Here is a 12,027-nt window from a genome sequence, read left to right on the forward strand (position 1 = left end):
GTGTGGAGGTCGTGTTCAGACTGAGGGTGCTGATAAAACACTACACAACATAGGAACACAAAAACTAAATAGTAAAACAAGCCTCTTGGTCTCACGATGTCAGTGGAGTGGGGGGAGGGGTCTCACTCTGCTCAGTCAGATGCTGATGTTGTGCTGCAGGTTTTTGGATCCATTCACTCAGCAGCGCTGCACCGCCCCTGTGTGTGCCTCCGCCGCCGGGGTGTGCCTGTAACTGGAAACGAACGCACCGGACACCGCCCACCACTGAAGCTACCGCCGTCTCTCAATGTTCCTAACGACAGCTAGCTACCAGCCGGCTAACCAGGTAGGACCAGGAGAGATTAATGGTTGTTTTTGACTTCACGTTTCTGTCAGAATAAATACAGACGTCCAGCTTTTACGTTGGTGTTTATTAAATAGTCACTTCCACCACTGACTCGGTTCTTCTGCTACTTTTCTTCTTAGCGTGTCACCGTTAGCTGGAAGGAAAACAAGCGTTGCCTCGTTCAGTGAACAGTAACTGGACGAGAGTTAATGGCTGTTCTACTTGAATATAACACATAAATATATGAATATAAATAACGCTGTAGTTTGATGTGTCTTTTCTGAGGAGTTGTGATCTGAGCTCTGACGTTGTCCCGCAGCAGCTCGGACCGTCAGTGAAGTTAGCTTCCGATTCGCTAGTAATGGGGATGGTTCCACTGACAGTGACTCGTTCTCAGTTTCTGATTTTATCAGTGAGCATCTGTGAAGATCGAAGTCTCAACTGGAACTGTGTGTTTTAGTCTTCATGAGATTTGTCTCATTAGATTGAATGTTTTCTGATGTGGTTTCCATGTGGTTTCAGAGAGTGTTGTGGTTTCCATGTGGTTTCAGACAGTGTTGTGGTTAAAAACAACGTGTTTAAACCATAGACTGTATATAAAGAGGTTTAAACAGGAAAAGATGCTAAAACAACGATAGTCTTTGTCTAACTTTCCCTTAACTTTCCCTTTATCCTCGATTCAGAAGCGAACTTCACTGTCAGTCATGATTTCCGTTAACCAGCGTGATGTGACTGACGGTGAGTCAGATCTAATGGATGACTGTTGTTCTTCATGGGGAATCACTTGGATTTCACTTGTGTAAACGACAGTCTTCAGATGAAAGCCATCTCTGCTCTGAGGCTTGTTGTGTGTCAGCAGCTCTCTGACAACACTCACCCAACAATCACAACACACATATAAAGTCGTAGTGTAACAATAATTAAGTTGTAATTTACAAAGAAAAAGGTTGTAATGGCATGAGAATGAAGTCGTAATTCAATGAGAACAGAAGTCATAGAATTAAAAAATTGAAATCGTAATGTAACTAGAATAAACTGTTACGATATAATGTGGTTTATTTAACGTGTTTTGTTTGTAGAGAGTGCAGAGAGGATACAAATGACATGTAAACGTTAAGAGTCTGTGCAAAGTGTGTATAATTAGTCTATATATGTCTTCTTTCTTTGAAATTCCCATACTCTATAAGTTGAGATAGCTCGAGTGGTTAAGTAAATAATATTAAAGTCTTATCGTTTTGTAAGGATGTGGTAACTTACTGTGTTTCTGTTTGTCAGTTCCTGTGTGTGAGTGTGTGTCCTTCAGTCTGTAATGGCGGCAGGTGGGAACCCAGGTCCGCGGGCGACAGACTGCGTGACCAAGGTGGCACTGAGCATCTCCTGTGAGAATCTGCTCGACATGGACGTACTCTCAAAGTCCGACCCGATGTGTGTGCTTCTTATGAACAGCTCTGGGCCCCACTGGTGTGAGGTAAGTGGGTTTAATAGGTTGTTCGTCTACACACACATCCAGCTGTTCAGTGAAACTTAAAATCATGTAGTTTTCACACGTGGACTGAATCAGAAACCTTTTTCTCACTACACCGGAGATGTGGATTTACATGAACATAATGCAGTGATATACAGTGACACGGGTACAGTGATATTCACACTTTCTCCATTCACCCTAATGTAAATTAAAATACCAAGTATCACTACTGATGTAGAACGCCTGTTGGAGCCAAAGATATATCCAGCTCTTTGTCTTGAATTGTTCATTTAGGCTGCAGAAGTTTTTTAAATACATTTTCTGGGTAAGGTGGATGAACAATGTGTCCCTATCCAACATTTAGTATTTTGTTGTTTTCAAAGTGAAATACCTCAGTTGTGGTTGCTGTCACCTTGGAAATGTCCGTATCTGCTGTGAGTCACGTCTCTGACCCTGCGACATGTGTCTGTGTTAGATTGGCCGGACAGAGAAAATAAACAACTGCCTTAATCCCAGTTTCTCCAAGACGTTTGTCATCGACTACTACTTTGAGATGGTGCAGAAGCTGAAGTTTGAAGTGTACGACATCGACAGTGACAACAGCAGCCTGCAAGATGCTGACTTCCTGGGAGAACTGGAGTGTAGTTTGGGACAGGTAAACACTCTTTGCCTGCTTCAACAGAACATTCATCACAGTAGTCCTCATACTTATTAGTTTTTTTCTTTACTATTGTATTTTCGTCCTGTGGCATTTCTAATAATTCCTACAATGACACAAGGTGATGTTATTTAATTTTTTCTAGGTTGTGTCCTCGAAGAAACTTAGACGTCCACTTGTCATGAAGGACAAGTCGCCTGCAGGAAAAGGAACCATCACTGTGAGTAGCTTTCATTCAGATTGGAGGATTATGGATTTTTGGTTTGACGTGTATTCAAACTCATTTCACATTTTAACACAGTGTTGTTTCTTGTTTTGTAGATCTGTGCAGAGGAGAGAACAGACAACAGGGTGGTGGAATTTGAAATTGCAGCTAGAAAACTGGATAAAAAGGTATTGATCACTACTAAGAAGAAAAAATCTGCTGTTTTTAGTTCAATTATATAAACTACTACATTTTATCAGGGCTACTGCAACTACTGTGATACAGTTTTGGAGACTGAAAGAACTGTGACCATCAGCTTGGTTTTCTTGTGCTTTCGCCTCCTTTTCATCAACCTTAGACAAGTTGATGGGAATCTGCTGCTTTTCAGAAATGCACATGGAGAAAAATACATATCAGGGATTATAAAGAGATTGATAGAGTTATATGGAGTGCAGTCACTGTGGGGGATGTAACTAAAACTCGATACAGCTTGATCATTTACGTATTACATCTACCTGGACATCTGTTAACTACTTTATATATATTTATATTCTGCAAAAGCTAATATGTCCCATAACTAGTTAGTGGTAAGAAGTATTGGTTTGGTTGAGCTGTATGTAACTTTCATTCCCATTTCTAGGATTTCTTTGGGAAGTCTGACCCTTTTCTGGAATTCTTCAAGCAGACAGAAACTGGATGGCAGCTGGCTCACAGGACAGAGGTACAGATATACTGGTTGTATAACAAGACATCGCTCTGACTCTATGACTATGTTACTCTGTGAATATGTTACTCTGACTCTGCTACACCCTTGCCGTGGACCGTGACTCTGTGACTTGTATCTGCCTCTTTTTATCAGTGACTCGTGGTGGTCTAAGTGCACCTTGTTAATCTGTGTCATTGTCCAGGTGGTGAAAAACAACTTAAACCCAACATGGAAACGATTCCGTGTCCCAATGCAATCACTCTGCGGAGGAGATGTGGAGAAAACTATCAAGGTACACAAACAGATTTTACTTTAAAAAAAAAACTAAAATAACATTTTCATTAATGATTAACCTGGAAAAGTATTTTTTCAATGAATCGATGAATCCTTTGTTCTGTATAATTTTTAAAAATAAAACAATTTTCAATCGCATTTTCTAGGCTGATGCAACGAAGCAATTATCAAAATATACACGGATATAAGTGTTTATTTAACGTGTTTTGTTTGGAGAGAGTGCAGAGAGGATTCAGATGATATGTAAATATTAAGAGTCTGTACAAAGTCTGTATAATTAGACCACATTTACTGAATTTACTATCATTACAGCTTCATCTGGAATATGTAAATGTACAATTCTAAGCTTCATTTCTAAATATAAATCAATTGTCTTTTACAGCTTATTTCATACATTTACTTATGATTTGTGTTATATAATGTTTTCTCAGCTCAACGTTTAGTTTTTTGTCTCTTGTGCATATCAAAGGTTCAGATAATCTTGGTACAAATTAGGAAATGTGTGTAAGCATTAGTTTACGTGAGCTGTTTTTTGTTTCTGTCCTCTTACCTGTTAAAGCACACTTATCAGGAAGAGATGCTTTCCCATCAACTGTGCAAGTGAGTTTACTGTCAACACCCTGAGTGCTCTTTATTTGAAGGATGCAGTGTCTGAGACACGGCAGGTCACACTCGTAGACAAACCTACGAACATCTTGAGGAGGATGCATAGTTATGCAGAGTGTGACCCATTGGTAAACGTACCTGTTAAATGATAACTGTGTGTGTTTGTGTGTTTCTAGTTGATCATTGACTCTAGTGCTCCTTGTCAGCAGTTTGGGACAGTGGGGCACTGGAACATGGGACTAAACATGAATTGAAGTGAAGATAAATTGTAGTTTTTTGTCCATATAAATAGTAATATGTGCTAGTTATTGGTCAGTCTCCTGTTTCCTGAGGATTTTGAAGCCTGTGTGTGACAGAAACGTTTAGTCTCTGCACAGAAAGCATGTTGTTTATCCCAATAAACCCGTGTGTCATTGTAAGAACCCAAGTTATAATTCTGTGCAAACTGAAGCAACGTTCTATACAAGAACGTTAATGAATTCACGTGGGGTCGAAATAATCGGAAAACGTAGTTCCAGACATCACTTGTAAACCAATCAGATTGTTTTTTTCCACATTCTGAAATGGGAACAATTTCACATTATCTGTTTGACCCATTTCACTTCTTTTGCTACCTCATATATACACTTTAATTCTTTTTTATTTATTTATTTTTATTCCATTTTTTTTGTTTGTTGCTATGTTTATATTGCACCTTGAGGATTGCAGCTAAATTTTGTTGTACACTGTGAGGAAGAGGAAGTCTTTCTCTTTGTCTTTGACTGGAACAGCTTCATTACTGTCTACTATGATTTAAGTATTTGTAAATGTGGACCCCTGCTCTCCACATCACTGCTGAGTGCGGTTAAGTACAATAAGTGAGTAAATGTACTGAGTTACACTCCACCACAGGTGAATTAACCAATGGGTCAGGTTGAGGTTTTCCATTCTGACAGATCACTATCTGAACATGAGCTATCATAGCTGTTCATCTTGTAGTCTGACTGTAGCAGCACAGTTTGTCTTGTCTGTCCTGGCTGCTCCATGCTGTGCCCTGTCTCCTGACTGCTCTCTCCTCACTGAAGGAGGTCAGAAGCTGCAGTGTGCAGGTTCTGGTCCGGTCCAAAGGAGCCAGTCAGGGGCTGCACTCTCTCTGTTTGCCAGTCACAAGGCTAGTGTGTGCTTTTGCTCTGCCTAGTTCACACTATACGATTAAGCCCAATATAGAATTATCAAACCCAAATTAGCATTGCTACGTATGTACTCTTAAATATCTTTTTAACTGTGATATCAACTGAAGCATTTCACCTCTCCTGCAGCTTCAGCAGAGATTACACAGACGAGCAGGAGGATCATTCGGATTTACCGTGTCACTGCTCGTGTGTGTTTTTGTGACCAAACGTAGATAGCTTAGTGTGTGACCCCCATGCAGTACAAATGTATGACTTCAAGACTCCCATGTAGTGTGAACTGCACACTGATCCAATGGCTTTGAAAGTCCTATAGTCTGAACACCTATAGCATGCTTTTCGTCTCATCATCTTTAATGTCCACACACTGATGAAAAGTTATCCGTTGAATCTTTTATTTATCGCTCATTTAATGTCAAAGAGAGTTCGACTGATTGTGTCTTGTTTTCTCCTGAATGTTTTTCTCAGGTTGACTGTCACGACTACAACAACAGCGGATCTCACGACTTCATCGGATCCTTCCAGGCCACACTCTGCCAAATACAACAGGCTTCACAGACGTTTGCGGTGAGCTCTGTGTGCCAGAACATGAACAAAACTGAAACGTGAAAGAAATGAAATACAAACCTGATTTTTATTCTTTTAACAAGCATTTTCTGGTGGATATTTATTCTATATTAAGCACTCATGGTGTGTTTGTTATCCTCTCAGGCGGAGTTTGAATGCATCAACATTAAGAAGAAACAGAAGAAGAAAGGATACAAAAACTCTGGTGTTATCGTCATAAAACAGTGCAAGGTACTTTGGTTTTATGTAGTTTTTCCTTTGTGAGCTCACGTTTCCTATTAACCTCTGTATATCTGACAAACACATTCTTATCTGGCTGCATGTTGTATCTTTAAGACAACAGAAGATTATTTTTTGTCTTTTATTCTTGAAAGGTTTAGTAATTTGTGTCATCAACATGTATTTGCAGGTTGTGAAGGAGTACACGTTCCTGGATTACATAATGGGTGGCTGCCAGATTAACTTCACTGTGCGTGGTCAACACTTTCTTGTTAATCTCCTTTTTAAAATATATGTTTAAGAAGAATCAAAATATTTACCTCGTGGTTAAATGTGATGGTGTCTCCATGTTTACTGTGTGATGTCAGACTATTATTTGATTTGATGCTTGTATTTATGTACTAGATTGCTATTGACTTCACTGGTTCCAATGGAGACCCCAGATTACCTGTATCCCTCCACTACATCAACCCTCAGGGCTATAATGAATACCTGGCAGCAATCTGGGCAGTGGGTAATGTCATCCAGGACTATGACAGGTAAATACAGCAGATTGTTTTCTATGAGGCATCATGAGCCACCGATAATCCAAACACAGAAAATGGGTTGATTTAAAAGAAGAAGAAAGAAGTGAATGTGTTTTTTGTGTTAGTCCCCACCCACCAACAGAGAAATGTTCGTGACAGATCTGTGAATGTCATCAGAGAAATGCAGCAGTAGCGCATTCTTGTACTGCCTTCTAAGACGACTAAGATGTAATCAAGTGTCTTAAAAAGGGTGGGGCACCATAAAGGTGTTTTATGTCTAAATGAAGCTGTAGGTAACACTAATGTAATGTGTTCATGTCTTGTACAACATCTGAACAGGGCTCTAGTCTACTCCCGTGTTTGTATAAATGGTAACATCTATGCTGCTTTGCTTCCTGTGCACAGTGACAAGCTATTCCCTGCTTTGGGCTTTGGAGCCCAGATCCCTCCGACATGGCAGGTGATTGTTTATTTCAGTCACAGCATCACTGATGTTGATATAGGCCTTTCAACGTGTGATGATTAATCTTTGTTAGATTAATATTAACATCAATGTATCTCAGCTCATGTCAGATTACAGTAATCCGGATTTATAATTGTTTGTATTCACAGGTCAGCCATGAGTTTCCCATCAACTTCAATCCATCAAATCCGTTTTGTACAGGTAACAAGAGACAGATGGGAATTTCCGCATTAATGAGATGACTCAATCAAGACTGTGACAATCAGGATTCCTAGAAAATTTAGAGGCACAAATGGAATTTGTTGAATTTGTGATATAAAATATACGCATGGGATAGTCAACAACAAAGGAAGGAATTATACATTTCAACAAATTTGATCACTGATCAGTAGGTCTTCAGAAAATTTAAAACAACAATTTTGATAATCAAAATATCTACTAAAGTGGTCAGTATTATTAAGCGTAATTGGATTTGCTGTGTGTTTTACATTGTTGTAAATACATTTGCTGATGTTGAAGAATAATCATGGAACGTGTTTGTTTCAACGTCTCACAAGACATTTTAATTTCCGTGTAGATTGTCTTTGTCCCATAAATTGGCACATAATTGATCATCATGTTGTGATGTGGTGACCATTTGTGCTAAATCAACATGGAAATATATTTTCTGAGTGGATTACTGTTCACTTATGTTTGTGTGTGTGTTTGCTTTCTTTTTTGTTTTGTAGGTATAGAAGGTGTGGTGCAAGCCTACCAGCAGTGTCTTCCTCAGGTGAAGCTTTATGGCCCCACAAACTTTTCTCCAGTCATCAACCATGTGGCCCACTTTGGCAGACAAGCCCTGCAGCAGGATACTGCCTCTGTGAGTTACAGAGTTTGAAATTCAATTTACAACTGTAGTTGTTCATTATTAAAGTTTTGCAGTTTTGTTATTGAACAGCAAGTTCTTCTTTCCACCCAATACAAATCTTTCTGTGTTGTTTCCCAGCAATACTTTGTTTTGCTCATCATCACTGACGGAGTGATCACAGACATGGACGAGACCCGCAACGCCATCGTCAACGCCTCTCGTCTGCCAATGTCTATCATCATAGTCGGGGTAGGGGGGGCGGACTTCACTGCCATGGAGTTCCTGGATGGAGATGATGGAAATTTACGCTCGGCTACAGGCGAGGCTGCCATGAGGGACATTGTGCAGTTTGTGCCATTCAGGCAGTTCCAAAATGTAAGCTAATCTATTAAGTCTTTGTCGGCATGTACCACCTGATCTTCTTTAAATCCTGAAATATTGTCCTCACATCTTATTTCAGGCAGGGACTGCAGCCCTTGCCCAGAGTGTACTGGCAGAGTTGCCCGATCAAGTGGCCTCCTTCTTCAATTTATTTGACCTGAAGCCTCCCAACGAACCCAGTCCTTCCTAGAACTTTAGGAGGTACTCCTCCTGACTTACCAACCCTATTCTCCTCTCACTTTCCCTTATTTGATCCATAGCTGCATTACTTCATATATCAACATACAGTATCTAATCCTCGTCATGGGTTACAGTGTGAAAGGCAGTACAGGGCAACAGAGTGGGCCCAAAAATCCATCATTTTACTTGTTGCACCAATGAATCTGATATTTAGCAGGTCTGTCTCTGGCCATGGGCAGACATGGCATAAACATGTATCTTTTGTGATCCAATCACAGGTGGGCACCTCCAAGTAAAAGGTGAATCCACCCATGACCACATGATCATGATCTGATTGCACATGACCACATTCTTTTAGCAGTGTGTAAGCTGCTGTGTCCTGGGGCTTATTCAGGCATCGCCTTCTCAACTGATGTCCACACTTGGTTGCAAAAAGTACAAATTGTATAATTGTGTAAACTTGTTTTGTCCAAGTCAGAAAGTAAAGAAAAGCCCATAGAGATACTCTGCAAGTGCATCTTACGTAATTTGCTCAGAACATGCAGAGGAATAGACCCACACTTCTTTATTGTTTTGATCCCTTTTTCCTTCTTTAATTCCCACAGATTAGGCATGGGAAGTTTATCACTGGTCAAACAAAACATAATTTAGTATTAAGAAACAGAAATCACGAGTTTATTTGTACTTAGTGAGAGAGAATGTGAGAGCGGATCACAGTGCAAACAGTGTTGCAATTAATCTCAGTACTGGTAGACAGTATTGAATATTCAGGAAGATGGATATAATGTTTATAAATGTAATGTTTATAACGTCTCCATAGTTTAGTATTGACATTAACATGGCAGCAACAAGTCTCCTATGGCCTTGACAGAAAAGCAAGACTTGATTGTACAATAAAAATCCAATTTCAACTCATTCATTTTTTTGCGCAGAGAAGCTGAACATGAGATATTACAGAAAGAGACTAATCAATTACAATATGTAGATGTTAGTATTGAGATGCATAATGTCTGAGCCCTGAAAAATGGTGGTGGATGTGGTTCAGAGGCTTTGATTTTGGATTTTAAAACATTGAGAGTTTTGTTTTGCAAGCAATCAAAGAACGTTTTATATGGTATATTGTTGAATTTAAAGCAGTAGTATCCAAGTGATACCCTCAGCTTGCATGCACTGAGATCTGACTGGTTGTTAAATTCTAAATGTAATAGTTTGTTCTAACAATCTTATACTAATCTTTGCTTGAATTTTGCATGATCCACAGCACCAGAAACCATTAATAAGCTAACAAAAATGGACTGTGCGATGTTGCTTGTATTGCCACTAAAACAAAAGTTTGCACAATAATATCAAAGTTTAGCAATGCTGTGGTAATAGCAGCTTATTATTTTAATGCACTCCTCCGAAGGGTTTCATGTCTTATCAAAATTTGCAACAAAGACATGAAACACACTAATTTTTACTGCCTCTTATGTTCGGTTGCTGCAGTTCCTCCGCTCTTTCTCTTGAAACCTGGTATACATGCAGCATTTGTAATTCTCACTTCTTTCCTCTGCCCCGACTCTTTAGGGTCCTCAAGAAATGCTCGCCCAGAGTGTCTTGGCAGAAGTCCCAGGTCAGGTGACGGGCTTCTTCAACACTGTGGGTTTGAAGCCACCCCACAGCAACACACCTCTCCCTGACCTCTCAGCATCAGCACCCCCCAGTGATGCACCTTGAGAATCAGCTTTTCTCCTCAATATCACACCTACAAAGGCCACTTAAACTCTGGAAAAGGTCCTTTTCTTTCATGTGTATTTATTACTCATAACGTGGTTATACAAGCATGTGAAAAGATGTACTAATAATCCATAGAATAATAATCTGAGATCCATAGTTGACAAAGCCAGATTACCCCCGAATGTTTCCTAATGTTTGTTGACTTCCCTATAGTGTAGATATTTATAGATATTAATATGACACATATATATGACTCCATGTGACTCAAGTGCCAGGATTTTTCAGAGTTTATTATTTCTTATTTTATCACTTCGCTAATGAATCAGTTGAATTGTGTGTGACTTGACTCAAGGTCTTTGGTTTCAGTAGAAAAACGGAGGCACCTTCAAACGGCCATCTGGTCAGTGATAAACTGAAACCCATGAAAGGGCAGGAGTTCTCCATGTGTTTCTGCTTATGTGTTTCCATATTACAGTGAACACTCTGAATGAAGCAGTTTCCATTGACACCACAGACCTTGGTCAAAGTTTTGTTTTTGCCAAACCCCAGGAAATCTTCAGTGATGTTTACGTATGAGAATTCAACGGATGAATAGATTTCATATCTTTTGTAGATTTTGCACTACAGAAGTTGCTGCAATGTATCCTTGCTGATGTTTTTGCACGTCTCTCTTTCTATTTTTGAGGTCATGTTTGGTGCTTTTATATACGAACGTTAGACCAAGAGAATCTCAAGGAGCCATTCTCTACACTAGTGGACAGGCTCATATGGTAAAACACGTGTTTACATAACAAAGCTCAATCTGTCTTAACAGGAGAAAGTAAAACCTCAAACTCAACTGACTGTTATGAAAATGAACTGTCTATGTTTATACACTGCCTGGCCAAAAAAAAAAGTCCCTACCAAAAAAAAGGTCACACACTCTTAATATTTCATTGAACCGCCTTTAGCTTCGATTGCTGTACGCATTCGTTGTGGCATTGTTTCGATAAGCTTCTGCAATGTCACAAGATTTATTTCCATCCAGTGTAGCATTCGTTTTTCACCAAGATCTTGCATTGATGATGGTAGAGTGGTACTACTGCGCAAAGCCTTCTCTCTCTCGCAATTTGAGCCCGATGAATCCGGGCATTGTCATCTTGGAATATGCCTGTGCCATCAGGGAAGAAAAAATCCATTGATGGAAAAGCCTGGTCATTCAGTATATTCAGGTGAGATTCAGCTGACCTCTTCTTTAGGTACATAATGTTGCTGAACCAACTGCAGCAACCCCAGATCATAGCACTGCCCCCACAGGCTTGTACAGTAGGCACTAATCATGATGGGTGCATCACTTCATCTGCATAAATCCTGGTGGCCAGGCAGTGTATATCAGTATGTTAATTATCACTATATCAAGTGTACATCTCGTTTCTCGCACTGATTATCGTGCCATTGCCTTATACATTATATATTTGTTTATCATTGATTTTAAACATATTTTATGTAAATGTTATATAACAAGAAAACAATATCAAATTTGACTAACACAATGTATCAGTATTGTTTTTTTTATGTTTTATGTGCAACTTCCTTATTGTCATGACATTAAAAACATACTTTATGTTTTTACACCTCAGATTCAGCCACTTGTGTGCGTCCTTTGATCAGAAATAAATCTTCCATACCCAGCAGCATTACTCACATTACTCACCAC

General features: G+C 39.5%; 1 protein-coding gene across 7 annotated transcripts; it reads left to right on the forward strand.

Moving 5' to 3' along the window:
• Positions 1–140: 140 nt before the first annotated feature.
• LOC109629705 (copine-3-like) lies at positions 141–11,949 on the forward strand. 7 transcript variants are annotated; one of them, XM_069513093.1, is made up of 18 exons: positions 176–325; positions 1,601–1,793; positions 2,266–2,445; positions 2,594–2,668; positions 2,770–2,841; positions 3,294–3,374; positions 3,562–3,651; positions 4,213–4,253; positions 5,897–5,995; positions 6,140–6,226; positions 6,405–6,464; positions 6,620–6,753; positions 7,147–7,201; positions 7,354–7,405; positions 7,933–8,066; positions 8,193–8,429; positions 8,515–8,636; positions 10,182–11,949. In XM_069513093.1, the coding sequence occupies exons 6-17, from the start codon at positions 3,350–3,352 to the stop codon at positions 8,623–8,625; spliced, it is 1,125 nt and encodes a 374-aa protein (XP_069369194.1). In that variant the 5' UTR covers positions 176–325; positions 1,601–1,793; positions 2,266–2,445; positions 2,594–2,668; positions 2,770–2,841; positions 3,294–3,349; the 3' UTR covers positions 8,626–8,636; positions 10,182–11,949. The 7 variants fall into 7 exon arrangements, with proteins under 7 accessions (XP_019943080.1, XP_019943079.2, XP_069369194.1 ...); XM_020087521.2 differs by lacking the exon at positions 4,213–4,253 and having other exon boundaries at positions 141–325; XM_069513091.1 differs by lacking the exon at positions 8,515–8,636.
• The last annotated feature ends 78 nt before the right edge of the window (positions 11,950–12,027 follow it).

The sequence above is a fragment of the Paralichthys olivaceus genome, chromosome 17, assembly GCF_024713975.1.
Source record: "Paralichthys olivaceus isolate ysfri-2021 chromosome 17, ASM2471397v2, whole genome shotgun sequence".
Lineage (NCBI taxonomy): Eukaryota > Metazoa > Chordata > Actinopteri > Pleuronectiformes > Paralichthyidae > Paralichthys > Paralichthys olivaceus.